Source organism: Pelophylax lessonae (genome assembly GCF_965119305.1).
Source record: "Pelophylax lessonae genome assembly, chromosome: 1".
In the NCBI taxonomy this organism is placed as follows: Eukaryota; Metazoa; Chordata; class Amphibia; order Anura; family Ranidae; genus Pelophylax; species Pelophylax lessonae.
Window position 1 is genome coordinate 617573754 of NC_138768.1, and position 19293 is coordinate 617593046.

At 41.0% G+C, this 19293-nt stretch overlaps 1 protein-coding gene across 9 annotated transcripts in view; it reads right to left on the minus strand.

Annotated features, from left to right (window-relative positions):
- The window catches only part of CAMK2D (calcium/calmodulin dependent protein kinase II delta), a 446499-nt gene that overhangs the window by 69879 nt on the left and 357327 nt on the right, over nucleotides 1-19293 (minus strand). For 5 of the 9 annotated variants that reach the window (XM_082254332.1, XM_082254337.1, XM_082254336.1 and 2 more), the window contains exon 13: nucleotides 13243-13280. In XM_082254332.1, the coding sequence (XP_082110458.1) occupies nucleotides 13243-13280 (38 nt within the window). The remainder of the gene's footprint in view (nucleotides 1-13242; nucleotides 13281-19293) is intronic. The other 4 variants (XM_082254334.1, XM_082254339.1, XM_082254338.1 and 1 more) reach the window with 1 other exon arrangement.

The following is a 19293-nucleotide window of genomic DNA, read 5'->3' on the forward strand; positions in this document are numbered from 1 at the left end:
CATTTTTTTTTAAAATAGATTAGTACATAGTTAATACCCGAGGATCCTGCCAGTTCATAGTACTTCCTTTTTTGAGAGTGGCAGCTAAAACGTAGTCTTCTGTGCTGCCACTCTGTGCATGCTCCATTTTCAGTGTGGGGAAGCTTTTCACTTCCTCTTTTCTACCTAGCTAGCCCATGTAGCACTCCTGCAAGTCCTGCAGTACAACTTCAGCGGTGTGACTGAAAGCAAAGCCTTTTTTTTCATCCCCACCTACATAGCCCCATGTGACACTCTGAACTCTGTTTGGTACTCTGCTGTTCATGTGACCAATTGTACATATAAACATTAAAAAAAAAAAATTGCAACATAATGAAAAAAAATAAAAAAAATGTGAGAAATGCTTGCTTAGTTTCTTTAATACAATATTCTTTCTAATCTTCTTAAAGTAGTTGTAACACTAATAAAAAAAAAATCCTGTACCTTTAAAGCATGTTAAACAGCATAATGCTTGTGCAGTGTTATCTGTGCCTTTCTATGCTGTGAAATACCTGGTTGATCCCGCCTATTCCCATGTGTGCTTTTGTACTGCCATCAGTCCTTTCCCCCAGGCACTTGTAGAGGGCTCTATTTGGAGACACTAGCCCCCCCCCCCTTTTCCCAGTGTTTGAGGCATCACAGTTTTTTTTCTCTTGTCCTGTTATCCGATTATGTTTTCTAGCCCTTTTCATCCATTTTATTTAGATTCTAGACACCCTGAACACTGGGCTGGGTGGACAGAGATGTACATGTTGACCATTTATGTGAAAATGACATGTAATTATATCTAATATAGAGTATGGGATATACTGTATACTTATATGTTGGAAAGATATGTGCATGTTATATATTGGCACTACTTTTTATACTAACATTTGAATTTGTTCTACGTGGGCAGAACGGTGAGGGCTATGAGAACCAGATTTGGTGAACATCGCCGGTTCATCGAACAAAAGAAAGACAAACATAGTGTTCCCCGCCATTTTTGCCAAGTACATGGGGGCAGCACTGAGGGGTTAGAGTTATTTGGTATTGAAGCCATCCCTATGACATTATCAGAAGGTGAAAGATTTTCGCGTCTATGTATGCGCGAAATGTATTGGATATTTACGCTTAACTCTATGTCCCCCGATGGCTTGAATGAGGAATTGGAGGTGGGCACTTTGATTTAAAACTTTGTTTTTATGTATGTACCAGTCTTTATATTTTACATGTTGTCAGCATATATTTACATCTTCCTCATCTCTTATGGTCTTCTATGTCAGTGTACATATATGTTGGCATGTGTGTTCCTTTATACGCACCCAGTATCAGTATACGGAAATATTTTGAGATACATATGCGCACATATATGGTGTTTATCTTGTTTTGTTAGTCTAGTCTCCACAGTGTCATGTAGGTTTATATATGTATATTGTATATGTATATGTATGTGTATATATATGTATGTGTATGTATATATATATATATATATATATATATATATATATATATATATATATATATATATATATATATATGTATGTATGTATATGTGTGTGTATAAAATTTTTTTTTTTTTTTTTTAAGTTTTTTAAAGTTTTTATTGTATTATGAACTTATTCACTTTTATACATTTTTATTAGATATGTACAATTCATGGATATATATGAATGTTTGGATATTATTGCCCCTGATTACAGGCTCTCTATTGTCATGTCCCTTTAAGAAATAGTGAGGGGAGGAGCCGCTATATTGTTATAAAAATGAGGGCAAAGGATCTCTGGGGTGTTGAGATCTGAAGAAGGAGGCTACGCCTCCGAAACGTTGTCCTTAGCAACCCCATGCAAGTCATGCTCTGGGTCCCGATCGGGGAGTCTCGCTCTGCTCAACCGCATTGTCAGTTTCTCTGAGCGGCTATAGCATCCGGCTCTTGGAGGGTGTGCGGCGGCGGCTGGACCGTGCGCAGGCTCACCACATCGAGTCTCCTTGAGTAATCCGAGGCGGTTGGCTTAGCCGTACGATACTCACTGACTAGTGCAGGATGAACAGCTGAGCCGCCGAGGCTAGGAGGAGAGAGCCCTGCAAACATCATCGGAGGATATTTATTTCCATGCATGACTTCCTATCTGTTTGTGAGTACCTGTTTTTATGGCTTCTATTAACTTCAAATAAATGGTGTTACACTAGGGCGGTGTGCGCTCTGTTCCTTTGTTTTTTGTACAGCTGCTTTGCCTCATATCCCATGGAGGGTTAGGAGAGCTGCCACACTTCATTCATGTGTTTCACCACAGGCCATATTACAAGATTCCCCAGCTTGAGAATCAATCTCCAGGATCTGCGCAGGGACTGGTAATGTGTGTTTTCTCAGACCTTTTTTGATACTGACATCATTGTACATATATCCCTATACACCTCTGCTATGAAATATTGTGCTTATCCTTTGAGTTTTTCCTCGTCCTGAAGAAGTGACCCGAAGAATGCGTAGATGTATGGGATATCGCTCTATGATAGTGCACATTTGTATCGGATATTCCAATTCTGTCTCATATGTTTTCTTATGATCAAGTATGTATACAATGTATGGCTATGGGATTATCTGCTATATCCTTTCATAAGGCTGAAAATTTGTGCTACTTGTTATTATTCACTGGGATGAACCCTTACCCCCAGGTTTTTTTGGTTAATAAAATTTGATACTTTTTTTATTTTTGAGTTTTTTTATGCTTTTTTTGTATTTGCTGGTGTTGATAGGCTTGACTTCCTCATTTTGTGGATTAAATACATTAACATACACTTTAGCTGTATTTTAAATTAGATAAGTGTTAAGTACCTCAAAGAATAAAGCGTCAACAATCCCAATTCAAATACATTTCCATGGCCATGTGAAATGAGAGTTTGGTTTTCCTTGTGTGGGCAGTAACCATAGTCAAAACTGTCTATATCTAGTGTCTGACAGGGCTGTGTAACATTGTCTATCCCCACTGTCTTTACACGGTTGGTAAAGTAAGCCATGTTCCCTGCATGCATTCTAAATAATGTGAGGCGGTATTTACTACCTCTCACAGAAATCACAGTACTCCCCCTGACAATGCATCTATTACCTTTTTCCTGCAGAATGATAGAGCCATCTCTGTCCAGGCCATCATCCAAGGGTCAGAACTTGGATGTGTTTATAAATGTCTGACACAGATCAGCTCATTACTCTAGCCCCTTACCTTGTGACTTGCTAGAAAGTCTGCAGCAGACTGATATCATCTGAACGCAAAGTCACTTGATGAGAGTGCAACAGTTTTTAAATATTATACCGCTGCTTTATATTATTATATGGCCGGAGTTTATTAATGCAGATTTATAAAGTTACTGAAAGGTCCAGTTAAAGGAGCTAATAGTCCAATGATGCAATTGCAGTCTTATGCTGACAGATTGAGGCTGATTTACTAAAGGGGTTCAGAACTTTTAATCAATCGGGTACTCAAATTAAACACATTGACAATTTACTAAGTGGGGGTTCTCAACTCCTTTAGTAAATCAGACTAATTGTGTTAGGATTTGTAAAGCCACAGATGCTAGAGAATCAGAGACTACAAAAGGATAGCCTTAAAATGATATTCAAAGACTTGGATAAGCAGCAAAATAAACTTACTCTTTTGGGCTATGCAGCTTTCTCAATAAAGCAATTTCATCTGGAAATCATAGTAAGCTGAAAATATCTTGAACACCCACTTGTAAATATACTTGTTCTGGGACTGCACCAATGGAAATAAATTGCACACAACTCACTTCTAGACGAGGCTAAAATTTTGTTGCAGTGATTATTGTTGATATAATCTCCCTTTCCCAAGTACAGTATAATGTCCCAGTGTGCAGGAATAACCCAACATGCAAGGAATAATAAATAAAGCATACTCTGTAACAATGCATGCCCCACTGGCCTTGCATGACTTTCCTTAATTCCTTATGTGTTTAAAATCATCATTTCCCTGTATCTGCTTCTTCCCATCAAAGCCACAGAAACTGAAGATCAGAACTTACAGCCTCACAGCTCAAGCCAATTCAATGTTATACTTCTTTATAAAAAGAAATTACCGTATATATATACACACACACACACAGAGTATATAGTACACATTATATATATTGTATATTTTTGCTTTACATACAATGGCATTTAAAATGCTGAAAAGGAATGCAGCCTGTTTTCTTGAAACCCACCAAACACTTTTTTTCTCTCCTCCTGGCCAATCAGCTCCAGTGTCTCTGCTCCTCTGCTGTGTCCACTCTACTGTCGGTGATCACAGCTCTAAACCAATCTTCCCCTTCACATCAGCTCATTGGTAATATAATATTATCTGATATTATCTATTAAGCCTTTCCCTAGACTGTCAAAGATATTTTCTGTGAATCTGTGGCATTCAATAAACTGTCTTAACCCCCCTAGTGGTATTCCCCAGTGTGGCTCAGGGTTAACTTTCAGCACCAAAAGCGTTAACCCCAAGCCACACTCGGGATTACCCCAGAATCATACTCACCTTCTCTGTGATCCCCCACGTCCTCCCCTGCGTCCTCACACTCTCTCCCCGCTCTGTGCACAGCTGATTGCTGGCACTTGCCCTCTGGTTCCCTTCCCTGCGAGCGTTGCGCCGCAGGGGGGTGGAACCGGCGGCAAATTCAAAAGTGTAAATACACAAATGACATGATACAAAGCTGTGATACTAACGAATTAACCTGTATCATGCCATTTCAGCATATGATTGCACCTGGTAACGTTTCCAGTGCCCTGCCTGTGCTTTTCAAGTGCTTTGCGCCTGGAAAATTTTGAACGACCATGGCGCTCAAAAAGCGTTCTTAGACAAACTGGAAAACAGTGACAGCGAAACGGAGTTACTTGAAGAACTGAGCGATAGCGATTCATGGGAAAATTTGTCATCAGGTACGGAAAGTGACGACAGCGACAATTCTGATGTCTCTTTCTGGCACATTTTTGGACGCCATGGTCATTCTCAATTTTCAGGCACAAAGAACTGTAAAAGCACAGGCAGGGCATTGGAAAAGCCACCAGGTGCAATCCTGTGGTGAAATGGCATGATACAGTGTGATCTGCTAGGATCACAGCTTTGTATCATGTCATTTAATGTATTTACATTTTTTAAATTGCCGCCAGTTCCACCCCCGCGTCGCAACGCTTGCAGGGAAGGGAACTGGAAGACAGGTTTCCTGGCATCGGCCTAGCACACAGCGGGAGGACAGCGGGAGGACGGCTGGAGCACGGCGGGGGAATCGCAGGGGAAGGTGAGTTTTACAATGTAAAACAACAGATTTCCATGCAAAAGAATGTACCGCTTTTAGCACAGAAATCTGGACATAATCAGACTGCCAGGGAGGATAATCTAGCTCTGCCTGACCAATAAACTTACAAGTGGTCTACAGCATTAGTACTGGTAGAAAACTTGCTGCCTTATAATATCCGAAAATGATAAATGCATTCTAAATAGGCAGATTGAATGACATGCAGTAGCTGTTTGCATAACCACCGACATGATAATGATATCTGAAGTCAAAAAGCATCTTTCTCTACTGTTCGTCATCTTATGTGAAAAAGAAGGAGAAAGGAACACTCTCAGCTTCTATTGATGGAATATAAAACATTTCGCTGGATGATGCGGCACATCCAGTCTCTGTATAGTTTTCATTAAAACATGCAAGCATTACAAAAAGGCCATTCCAAGATGCATTTCGATTCTCCAGTAAATGGAATCTTTGAAAAAATACCTGCATTTTTCTTTACATATAGCATTCTTTGCAATAACACCTACCTGCTAGCATTTTTTCATAAATCAGACTTTAGTTTCACACTAAAAGCAGCAGTAGTAATAGTAGCTGACACCCTAAACCATGCTAAATCCCCCTCTCCAAAAAGAGATTTGAAGCAAGATGGAGTTTCCTGATTTTCAATAAAGGAAGCAAGATGACACTATCTATACAATGCAGAAAGACAAAGGGTATCAGTTAAAAAGGCTCAAGCACAAAAATTCTATTTTAAGCTGTAAGAGGATGCATTCAGAAAATGTCCTCACCGTCATCTGAACACAGAAGCTTGACTTCCTTTTCTAAATTCGAGTCAAAAATGGGGCAAAAAATAAATAAGAAAGGAACACAATAACAGATTGGAATGTGGAATTATATGTATGCAATATAACTACCTAAAAGACAGAGGCATGTGATAAGTAGGCCTTGTTTCACATGCAAGGATATAAACTGAAGTCACAGGAAAATTCTCACAAGGATGTCTGTAATAAGGGCAGAAACCAACTGAACTGATGCCTCATACACCCACATTAGTGCACTTTTATTTAAACACTGTTTTCCACCCAAAAGGATAATTTTCACTCTGCTAAAACCTGCTAAGAAGAAGTTGGGAATAGAAAATCCCAGTGAATATCTATCAGGTTAAATTGATCAAAACTACCATTGTTTCTTTGTTGTAAAGCAGCGCCGCTTTATTTTAGTGCGCAAGGCTCCCTAACAGAGCATGATTTGCTCACTTATAATTAGAACCACACTATGCGTATGTCATGTTTGCCTGCTTAGATAGCTGAAAAACATGCACTTTAAAGGGAGCCTTAGTGACCAAGGATCAATTTTCTTTTTTTTTTAAAGTCCACACTATATTCTTCTACTTAAATCTATATTAATAGATGTTATGCTGAATAGAAGTATATTGATACAATAAACTATACCCACTTATAGCACAGCACTCTGTGTTCTACCTCTATACTTACACTTTTGTTTATTAATATATAAATATATAATAAATAAACATATATTAGTAATTGATAAAGTCTCTCATATGAATCATATCAAATAAAGTGCTCAGGTGCAAATCTTTCTCTTCAGTGCAGATGATCTATAAGGTGCTCGGGTGCAAATCCTTCCAAATATATAAGGTGCTCTCTTGAGTGACCCTCCAGGTCCCCTACTTACCGCACAGTAGATATATCAGCATTTGTTAAATCAAATGGGACGTGTAAATCAGAGATCCAATATATCATCCAAACTTATATAAGGAAAGCCTCTGATGGGGATTGCTCCAATGGGATGTATCTCGTAGATCCCGGTATATGTGGATGTAAATAAAGGGGCAATAGTGTAATACGTTCAAAAGTATAGTTTATTGTCCCCCAATCCTTGATAATACTCACTAGACAGCAGTTTGTAATTCGCAATGAAAAATCATACACGAACGCCGCAATTAGCGTGCGTTCCACAGAATCCAGGAAGCCCGACCGGAAGTGACGTTGCGTGGCTCCACGCCGGAAATACGTCAACGCGTTTCACCCTGAATGTGGGCGTTTTCAAAAACGCCCACATTAAACTATACTTTTGAATGTATTACACTATTGCCCCTTTATTTACATCCACATATACCGGGATCTACGAGATACATCCCATTGGAGCAATCCCCAATCAGAGGCTTTCCTTATATAAGTTTGGATGATATATTGGATCTCGGATTTACAAGTCCCATTTGCATTAACAAACGCTGATATATCTACTGTGCGGTAAGTAGGGGACCTGGAGGGTCACTCAAGAAAGCACCTTATATATTTGGAAGGATTTGCACCCGAGCACCTTATATATCATCTGCACTGAAGAGAAAGATTTGCACCTGAGCACTTTATTTGATATGATTCATATGAGAGACTTTATCAATTACTAATATATGTTTATTTATTATATATTTATATATCACATGTTAGTTGCTAGCGCTGTTTAAATTTTCTGTACACTTGTTTCCAATATTTGGTTTGGATGCACAGCAGCTGCACATTAATCATTCTTACACACAACATTATTAATTTCATTTATACAATTAGGTGTATAGCGCTGTTATAAGTTGGTTTTTCACATATAAATATATATATATACACACACACAACATAAATGCAAAAAAAAATATTCAAGTTGTAATATATATATATATATATATATATATATATATATATATATATATATATATATATATACAGTAAAACAGTGATGAATGAACCCATCTAACCATAACTGCATTAAGGTGAATTGAAGGTAAATATACTGTATATTATTTTTGCAAATACTTCTTATTTCCAATTTCCAATCACAGTGAATGTATTCTTCCCCACCTGCATGCTACCCCCCTCCTTGAGATGACTCACTCAAAGAGAGGCCACCTTAAACTTATAATGGTCATCTGCCCTTTTATATATAATATGTGGGACCCTGACAGATGGTCACACATGTCCATTCAGGTATTGCTTCAATCCAGCATCCTTGTATATCCAAGAAACATAAGAGAATCCACAAATAGTGAAAAACCTTTTTTTATTAAAATAAATAGTCACACTCACATAAGATTATGATGAATCCAGCACTAGTGTATGCTGCTTTAGCTTTGTTTACTGGCTCCAAGCCTCACTGCAAACATCCTGAGAAAATCCAGATGTGATTAATTCTATTGGGTGGGACTTGGTGACATCATTAGGTTTAAGTTTGCTTTCAGGATTGGAGGCAGCATACAAACTTAGAGTGCCATATACTAGTCCTGGGTTCAGCACAATCTTATGCGTGACTGATTGATTTAATTTATTTACCTACTTCCCCTAATACGCCTGCTCACCCCTCTATGGACCAGAGCAAGTTTTAAAATACTGCTATTTATTTAACAATAACTTTGTCATTACTTACGATAACAAAGTTATGTTTTTAAAGACAAACAAGGCTTTCATTTTGTGGTATTTCTTGCCAAAACAGTTTTCTTTTACACAATCCTTAGGTAATAAAATGTAACAAGACTAAACAAAACACACTTTCTTTTTTTTTTTCTTTACCAGCATTAGTTAAAAATAGTTACTGCAATTTTTACTGCAGATAAAAATTATATATTTTATTCAATAATTTGTCCTTTTTTTAAAATTACACTAAAATTGTGACTCTAGTTTAAGAAAGTGCTATTCGCTTTATTTGTGCGCTTTTCAAAATGTGAAATTTGTAAATATACAGTTAGGTCCATATATATTTGGACACAGGCACAATTTAGATTTTTTCAGGTTATATAGTTATATAATGGACACTGGCTGAAAGTGCAATTTGAGGGTATGTACATTCAAATAGGAGGAAGGGTTTAGTTATTACAGCTCTTAAGAATAGCCATCCGCCTTTTTCAAGGAACCAAAAGTAATTGGACAATTAAATCAAAAGCGGTTTCGTGGCCAGGTGTGGGCTACTCTGTTATTTTTTCATCAATTAGGCAGATAAAAGGCCTGGGGTGGATTGTGGTATTTGCATTTGGAATCTATTGCTGTGAAAACAGGCCATTGTAAGTAAGCCTTAATAAAGGAAACAAATCCAGAGGGATGATAGCACCATTAAGAGTGGCCAAATCAACAGTTTGGTACATTGTGAGGAAAGAAAAAAAGGCACTGGAGAGCTCAGCAACATAAAAAGGCCTAGACGTCCATGGAAGACAACAGTGGTGGATGATTGCAGGATCCTCTCTATGGTAAAGAAAAACCCATTCACAACATCCAGAAAAGTGAATGACACTCTCCAGGAGGTGGGCATATCATTGCCAAAGTCTACACTCAAGAGAAGACTTTACGAGAGCAAATACACAGAGTTTACCACAAGGTGCAAAGCATTCATAAGCCTAAAGAATAGAAAAGCCAGATTAGACTTTGCCAAAAAACATCTAAAAAAGACAGTTCTGGAAAAGCATTCTTTGGGCGGATGAAACTAAGATTCATCTGTTACAGAATGACGGGAAGAAAATGTGTGGAGAAGGCTTGGAACAGCTCATGATTCAAAGCACACAAAGTCATCTGTAAAACATGGTGGAGGCAGTGTGATGGCATTGGTCATTGGTGTTTATTTATGATAAGGCAGAAAGACCCACAAACAAAGAACAACCCAAGACAGCTGCAGTTAGAGCCTGGCAAAGCATCAGAAAGGAGGAAACCCAGTCTTTGGTAAAGTCCATTGGTTTCAAACTTACTGGATTTTAAACAGTACAGGTGCTTATTTTTAATGTTTTACATAGCTATTCCTGCAGCAGAGAAAGGCCTGAAGTATTTTATCAGGACATGATTTTCTGACTAAAGCACCACTTTAACTGACATCATCTGCAGATTGAAGTTCACTCCTTTGTTCTGTAGATGAATAAAACAGAATTGATAGGAAAAACAATATTACTTTGTATCTTTCTATTTCTCCGTTACCCAAATCTATATATTATGAGATTCAGAATCTTGTGTGGTATAATTTGGAAAAGACAGTTCTTGACCATGAGTAAAACTTCAACACAATAATAGAAATTTAATGGTAAATAGTATAAAGCATACAGTAGTTAACAGAATGTTCCCCTTGCAAACAATTACCCTCCATCCTCAGATGATGGACATAACAGAAGACATAATGCACCCTCACATTAATCAAACTCAAAATAAAATCTATTCACAATCAAAATGGTATTTAGATTTGTCAGTGGAGATTTTACATAAACGATCATACTCTAACATTGCCATCTAAACACTCTTGCTAATAAACACTCACAGTCAGACAGATTTTGACAGCTGCCAGAACTGCTCTGTGTGTACAGCAACTCAGGCTATGATTAATCAGAGATGAGAATTGCTGTGTAGTGGGAAGGGGAGTCCCCACAGCAGGGCAGAAGGACTGAATGTGCTACATGCATCCTTATGTACTATAATGACTTTTTTGGGCATGTGTAGCACATTTAATATCTTGAACTAGTTCGATAAAAGAAGGTTTTACCTGATTTGTTGATTTTCTTCTGTTTCTTGAATGTACTATGATTCTGGGTACTTGGGGAGACACATTGGATGATCCATCAGGACCCCACATATGGTAGAGAAAAGTGCAGATTACCTTTATATTTATAAGGTTGCATCTCTTATGGTGGGTTGCCTCAAGCAGGCTGGTAGAGACCACATTCACTGTGAGTTGACACTATTGAGTATTTCCATAAAGAAGTTGATATCAACTATTCATAAGGGTTACTGCACAAATTGGATTCACTTGTACAGCTGTGTTATTCCCTGTGGACTATTTAAAGAATATATTTGAACACTTTAGAATATTCTAAGTAATACTACACATTGGTTGTAAAGATATACTGCCAAATTAGTTTTTGTACTATATGTGTGTTTACATATATTCATTTTAACTTTTTTGCACAAATGATTGGATAGGTTCATACATTCCTGTTTTTTTTTTTTTTTTTTTTTACGGTATATTATCACATACATTTACATATAAAAAATATATATATATTTACACATATTTTCTTGAATTTGTAAAATTTAACCATACTAAAGTCTGTTTTTTTTTCTTTTAAAAATAACAAACATGTTATTATTTACTTGCTCTGTGCAGTGCTTTTGCAGAGAGCAGTCCAGATCCTTCTCTTCTGGGGTCCCTCGCCAGCGCTCCTTGCCCTTGCCTCCTGTCGAGTGCCCCCACAGCAAACAGATTGCTCTGGGGGCACATGAGCCAAACTGCTGCTCTGTGTGTCCATTCAGCTCGGCCCCCTCTTTCTCCTTGCTGGCTCACTGACTTTAATTGACAGTAGCGGGAGCCCATGGTGCTTCGCTGCTGTCTCAGCCAATGGGAGGGAGAGTCCCAGACAGCAGAGACACTTGTGCAACATTGCTGGATCGAGATGGGGCTCAGGTAAGTGTTAGGGGGCTGCTGCACAAAGAATATTTTATATCTTAATGCATAGATTGCAATAAGACCCCGTTCACACTGGGGCGATCCGACTTGCCGGGGCGACCTCACAGGTCGCGGTGCGCAGCTCGCACCGCGACCTCGGAGCGGCCGGCACGGACTTCATAACACTGAAGTCAATGCAGGTCGCTCCAGGTCGCCCCAAAGAAGCTCCGGACCCTTTTTCTAAGTTGGAGCGACTTGTGTCGCTCCTATTAGAACGGGTCCACAGCTTCTCTATGGCAGGTGACCTACGGCGACCTGTCAGGCGACCAGGTCGCCTGACAGGTCGCCCCAGTGTGAACGGGGTCTAAGTTAAAAAAAAACTTCTGACTTTAGAACTCTGCTCTAGAGAGAGTCATAATATGTTCAATACCTGCAGATCCTATATTTGTAATAGTAAGTATCCACTGACTAGGTAAAATAAATATACTCTCCCATCAACAACATTGCTTTATGTTTCAACAGTTTAAATAAACAAACATACAATACATCAATGCAAACTAAGTTAAGTATTTTGTATACATAGCCAATAATAGTAATTTATTAAGGACTAACCACATTACTGGGATCAGAAGAAATGAACAGATTTTCATGAGTATTAGCATAGCTGATAAAATAGCTACCTACATTTACTGAAATATTCAGAATTTAAGGAAGGAATGTATTTTAGGCAGAACTATAGGCAAGCATCCAAATACATAGGTGAAATGTAAGTGTGAGAGCTGTATGTAATTCTGTTCATCCAATCTTGAGACAGACAGCATAGTCAGACCACTGACTTTACTCTTTCCTATTGCAGCTAAATTAAAACAGCTTGGTCAGGGACCTCCCTCCCCGTAACTGGATGTCCTAAAAAACAAGCTTTCCATGTTAGCTTGACATCACTGTGCACTGCAGTCAAGCCTAAATGACGTACATAGGGTACTTTCTGCTTTTACTGCAGTACAGAGGAATACTGAAGGGTGATATAAATATACAGTAGATTAAGCAAATATGTATGCATTCATTGATTTTATTAAATATATCATTTATTTAATAAATAAATCATAAAATTGGATCAAATTTGGGTTTTTGATCTGTCTATAGTTCGGGTTTTAAAGTATCTTCTTCTGTTTAAAAAATAGTAGAAGGACATTAACAAATACCAAAGAGCTATTTCAGTTTTAAAGGCAAGCAAAGCTGATTATTTCAGTACACTGGTTTCTTTTTTTCAGTAATGTGCTGAACTTCCACAACTAGACAAAACTTTACCAGCCTTACTTTTATGGACACCATTCACTTTCTACTACAATATCTGTAAATCTTGAAATATCAAAGAACAGATGTGTCAAATCCCAGAAACCGTAGCAGTTGAAATACCATCCTGTCAGAATGCATTGGTCTAGTGTGAAACATAGCACCTTCACAGTACCTAGGCTGCTGCAATATGAAAAATGTCCTGCAAATAATTAGAGAATGGTTTGGCTCATTTAAACATACCTTGACTCCATCAGGTTTCTTCAGTAAACTGCGTGCTGCTGTAAATAAAAAAAGTATTTATATTATGACAAATTCAAACAGAAATAGGCTGTGTTGAAAAGATTAGAAACATTTTTTTTTTATTTAGGCTCTTGTGTTTTATTACAGACATAAAATAATGTACTGGTGACTTGAGAAGAAAGTGGATACCATTGTATATTAAAAGCAGAAGTGATATTTTCAAAGATGCAATTATAGACATAAATTTATTAAATAGCAGATTTAAAAAAAAAAAAAAAAAAATTTAAGTGCAAATCACGTATTTAAAGTGATTGTAAAAATGGGATTTTTGAAAACACATTTCTCTGATGTTCACTGACGGACACAACACCTGATCTTCTTAACTATTGGGTTATACTGCCCCCTACAGGAGTAGGACACTAGGCAGAAAAAAAGTCTGGATATGCCTATGGGCAGTCCCAGGGGGTATACTCCCTCTCTCTGCTATAGGTTTTGTTACAAGCAGTGTCAGAAGAATTACAACTGCACAGAGGGGTGGGTGCTGTGTCCGTCCATTAAGATCAGAGAAATGGATTTTATGGGAAGTCAAAAATCCCATTTTCTCTTTCGTTGATTGACGAACACAGGTCCTGATCTTCTTAACCATTGTGAAGTCCCAAAGCAGTGTTAAGCATGAGTGGTGGGAACAGTGAAAAAGAAATTCCCAAGGCTAACTGTAGCCAACCAGGAAAACAGGAGCTCAACCAAAACTGGCGCTCACCTGAAAAAACAATACACCCTCAAAAAGGACCAGATCCTTTAAACAGCAGCCTGCAAAAACCTTATGGCCAAAGGAAACATCCGCAGATGCCAACACATCCACTTTATAGAACTTTGTAAAAGTGTGCATTGATGACTAGGAGGTCGCCTTGCAAACCTGCATCACTGACACCTGATGACGGAAAGCCCTGGAGTAGAATGCGCCTTGACAGGGAAAGGAGGAACCTGACCCTGGATGAAATAGACCTGAACCACGGTCTGTCTGATCCATCTGGAAATTATCACAAAGGAAACGGACAACCCTTTCCGAGGCCCATCCGTGAGCACAAACAGTGAGTCTGACTTCCTAAAAGACTCCGTAGCTGCCAGGTACACCCTAATTGCCCGGTCCACATCAAAGGCATGCAAAGCAATTTCCTTCGGATGTGTTGGCCTGGAACAAAGGGAAGGCAACACAACGTCTTCATTCAACTGAAAACCAGAGGCAACCTGAGGAAGGAACAACAGACAGGGGCAGAGAACCACCTAATCACTGTGAGCCACCAGTAAGGTGAACGACAGGATAAACCAAAAATGTGAAAAACTATCAGCGCAGTATGAAACCAAAAAAAATAAATGTGATCAGCTGCAAACACTAAAATGTGATCCCACTACACAAATAAATGATTCAGTAAATAATATGTGTTGTGCTAAATCAAACAAAGTGCATATGAAAATTATTAAAGATATTCAATCTCAAAATATTGCAGCAAAAGTCCATGAATATTGAATAAGTCCTTTCAGAAATAACATATATAAAAATCCACGTGTATATAAAGTGCTGTGATCTCTAGATAAAAAACTCCTTCAACACAAAGGTGACCAAAACTTCTCAGTGACTGTGAGAAAATCCACCACCAGAAATGCAAGCCTCTCACCTTAATGTCTGACCCAGGTGCCACCCAGGGTCAGACAAAGCAGTCCTCTAACAGGGGTAATCAGTTAACAGCAACAAGGTATGAGCAAGAGGGTCCGGGATCAGCACAGCGCATCTATCCATATCACAGGGCTATAGATGAAAAAAGGGGAACAAAGCAAAGAAATCTAGTGCTCTCTGTATAACTTCATGAGGCAGAAGTTTAATTGAAAATCAGGGTACTCTCAAAACGCTGTAGTATACAGGTGCGATAAAGCAATGTTTCCATGGAAGAAAACAGAGAGCCGAGTCACTAGGGGATCCGCAGGCAGAGGCTTCACAGATAAATTGCAGCCCCTGGACCAACTGGTCCGCCAGCTCAGCAAGGGCAGGGGGGAGCTAATCCCTCTCCAAGTCACGGCATAAAAATTCGGTCAGAGTCTGTGACACCAAGGCAACGGTGAAAATCGACCTCAGTGCCAGACCAGCCAGGGTGAAGAAATTGCGGGCCACAGCCTCTGCCTTTCTGTCAGCCGGGGTCCTTAAAGGTCAGGGACTCTTCAGCCGGAATCATGGTTACCTGTTTAATCTGGAAACCGGAGGGTCCACTACAGGTGGAACAGTGCACTTCTTAAGAAGGGATTCTTCATAGGGGTATCGCCTAGAAACTCGCTTAGGGACCCCATGAGGACGCTTTGGTCGTCCCCACTCTTCAGTGACAATTCTGTCAAAATAGGAGGGGAAAGGGAACTCCTTTGCCGCCCTGGATGGCTTGTAAGTGCCAAAGAGAATCTGTGCCTCTGTCACAGCCGCAGCTGCGTCCTCCAACTTTAAGTCTGAAGCACAGATAACAATCAGTGCGCCCACCAGTGCCTTTTTGTGCATGATTGTAGAAGCGGAGGAATCCTCCTCATTATCTGAGGATTCAGGGCGTGTGGTCGCAGACCCAGCAGGGTGACCCATGCCCGTGGCAGCCGAATCAGATTTAGGATTTGTGGAGACAGATGAGGCAGGGGAAGGCGGGGGCGCTCTATGCCAGCCCGTCGCCCAAAAGCCACCCTCACCCGGGACACAAGGGACTCCAGGACCGCCGTCAGTGCATCGATGGATGGGACCTGGAGGGCTCCGCAGCCCCTGTGAGGGGATTGGGGGGATGTGCTTCAAAGACTCCACCAGGGGGACCCCACAAAAAGTGTAAAACATTGCTATGAGACAACCCCCATGGCTCTGGCAGCACCACTCGGTTGCCAGTCACAGACCACCAACTGATCCCCAGCAGAGAGGCAGAGGACCCCACCAGACTCACCACCCCGCAGAAACCAGGCACCGCAGTCACCAGCAGAAACTGCACTGTAGAAGCGGTTATCAGGAAATTAAAGGATCCAGGAGTCAGCACCAGGGGATGACGAGGGGCTCCCACTGCCGAAATCGCTGCCCAGAGGGCTCCACTGTCATGGCCGTCGCTATTTTCAATAGCAAACCACCTCAAAATGGCCGCCAGACTACACGAACATGGCCGCCATGCATTGAGCTCCCAGGCTAGAGAAAGAAAATGGCGGCCCCGCGCGACACCAGGTGGGATCCCTAGGCCTCAAGGACAGGCCTAGACAGAATGGGGGGGGCCCTGGCAGAAGCAACCCCCCGCACAGCTGATCATCCAGTCGCCGGCAGCTCTCCCCATCGCCAGCATAGTGCACTGCCCCCACACCAAGAGGTTGACCAGACCACCCACACAGCCCCAGCATAAGTGGAGGGGGGGGGGTAAAATGAGGGGACAGATGACTAGGGGTGCCTGATGGGAAGGAGGGGAACCCGGGGGTTCGACCATCCCAAGGAGGGGCCCGCGTCCACCCCAAAACCCTCCAGGGGGAGAGCGGGGACAGCTACTCGCCATACCAGAAACAAGGCGGGCACCGCTCCAGACAGAACCCCTCAAAATGGGGGGCTGTCGGCCAGGACGAACACTGCAACTCGGTCGTATGCGACCTCGCAAGGCGTTTACCTCGCGGGTCAGCCGCCGTCCGGTGGGGCTATGTTGCGGCCGACCTAGAGTGATGCTGAGGTCTGCGTGCGCTCGCTGGCCAGACTGGGGTGACCACTGGATCTAGATTATCCAGCCCATCACCCAGTCCTGCAGTTTATTGTAGATCTCACAGGAAAAAAACTGAAGAAAAATAATATCTAAAAAGAAAAAATTGCCAGGACCAGAGATCCCAGCAAGGAACTAGGTCCTTACTCCTGACTAGGCAGAAAAAACTGAGTACCTATAGCAGAGAGAGGGAGAGTACTCCCTGAGACTGTCCATAGGCGTAGCCAGACTTTTCTTATGCCTAGTGTCCTACTCCAGTATACCCAATGATTAAGAAGATCAGGAGCTGTGTCCCTCAATGAACAAAAGAGAAATCGTGTTTTTAAACTAAAAGTATAACAGATTTATACTCACCTGCTCTGTGCAATACCATTCCACAGAGTGGCCTTAAACCTCCTCTTTTGGGGTACATGGTTGGCTATCTTGGCTTTTCCTCTACTGTATCTGTCTCCACAGCAATTGACGTGTGGGCTTGCTCATGAGCTGGGCTGTGTGCGCCCACTGACACACACAGTACTGCACGGTCCTGCCCTGCCCCCTGCTCTCTGGATTTGATTGACAGCAGAAAGAGCCAGTGACTCCTTCTGCTATCAGCAAAACCTGTGAGACCAGGAAGAGGGGAGGAAAGACCAGCAGCTGGGGCAGCACTGGGTCAATAAAAGGTAGGTAGGTGTTGGGGGGGGGGGGGGGGTTGAGAGGAACAGGCAGAGCACTTTTTTTTTTTTACCTTAATGCAGAGATTGCATTAAGGTAAAAAAAAAACAAATCGTGTTTAGAACCACTTTAAGTCAAGCCACAAATACACATGGGTAACTTACAGCGCTAGGACTTTCATTTACATTGACTAAAATGGAAGCACTGCTTTAACTGCATTCATTAATTCATTCTCTCACAATAGGTTTCTCATCAAACTTTTCAGATTACAATTGTTTGAGTTGTACATGTTAATTGAAATCCCAGTAGACCAATAAACTACTGGGAGGCCCCTCTCTTGTACTGTATGCCTAATTTAGTCCTATATCACCAGAAATTTGCATGGCCAGCAATTTCTGTTTAAAATGCTGCATTTTAAATGTCACAATGAAACTGCATGAACATATGACATTTGATAAATCTTGCCATTTATGTAATATATTCCTTGCAATAAAAGCTGTGTTAAATAATTCAACAGCTCTGGATTTCACAAAAGGCCATTCACACCTAATGGCAACTTTATAAAAAATGCATCCTTATTTTTCTTCACGCATAAACCAACACACACCACATAGTATTAGAATAAGGCTTTTAACCCTATCTTTTGCACTAGACCAGGGTGACAAACTGCCAGGAGCTGCCAGAGTTTGAAGCAGCTACAGTCACCATCAGTGAACAGCTTGGAAGTGATTAATTAGTTCCTACAGCCGTCCCAGGCTGTGGAAGGGGGTTAAACAATTTAGGCTTAGTTTCTCGGGCCTTAGGTTTTGCCAGGCCCACCTGTTTTATAAAGAGGGGGACCGCTAAGACCGGGGCCGCCAAACCGAGATGGAGAATCTAGAGCAGGGGGTATGGAGACCCACCTATGAGTGCATCCAAGCCATGAACAATGCCATTATGGACTCTCACCTCACAGAGGTGACAGGTTCTCTGGTGGCGAGGGGGGTTGATGGTCTGTCTCCAGTAGCAATTGGGAGCAGACTAGCATTATGGAGATCTATGGCCTGGTCATGGGGTATGGGAAGGACAGAGTTAAGTGAGCATGAGGTCTGGGCTAGGTGTTAGGTGGGACACCATTCTGTTCCTCGGAGTGAGGTAACTGAGGTACTCTGGACTGGTGGAGGCTCAGCACATCCCTCCTAATGCAAACATACAAGTTACAGTGTGTAGTGACATGAGACCAGTCGTTTTTCAGAAGGACTTTGCACTTTATTGATGCACACAGTAAAGGCTCATTTCTAAGTTAGGGAACTACCTTATTGTTTGGTATTTCACATGGCCACAGTCTCCGCCTGGTCCCGGGCATTGATGAGTGCACTCTGCGGCAGTGTCACCCCATGTGCATGGGTGCAGTAGATCCCACCCACAGGACTGTGAAACCTCTGAGCTGAGCAGGGAACATGCAATCCAACACACCTGGAAGTGAAGATTTAGCCCTTCACCTGCGATTTCTTTAAGGGGGTTGCTTGCTTACCTTTTCACACCTAACAGGGTCCCTGTTTCTGTGGGTAATCACACATTAAAAGCTACCTTTAATTTGATCAGTTGTAACTGTAAAGTATAAACTGAAAAAAATGATTGGTGATGGGGTATATATCAGATCATGGGAAGGTAT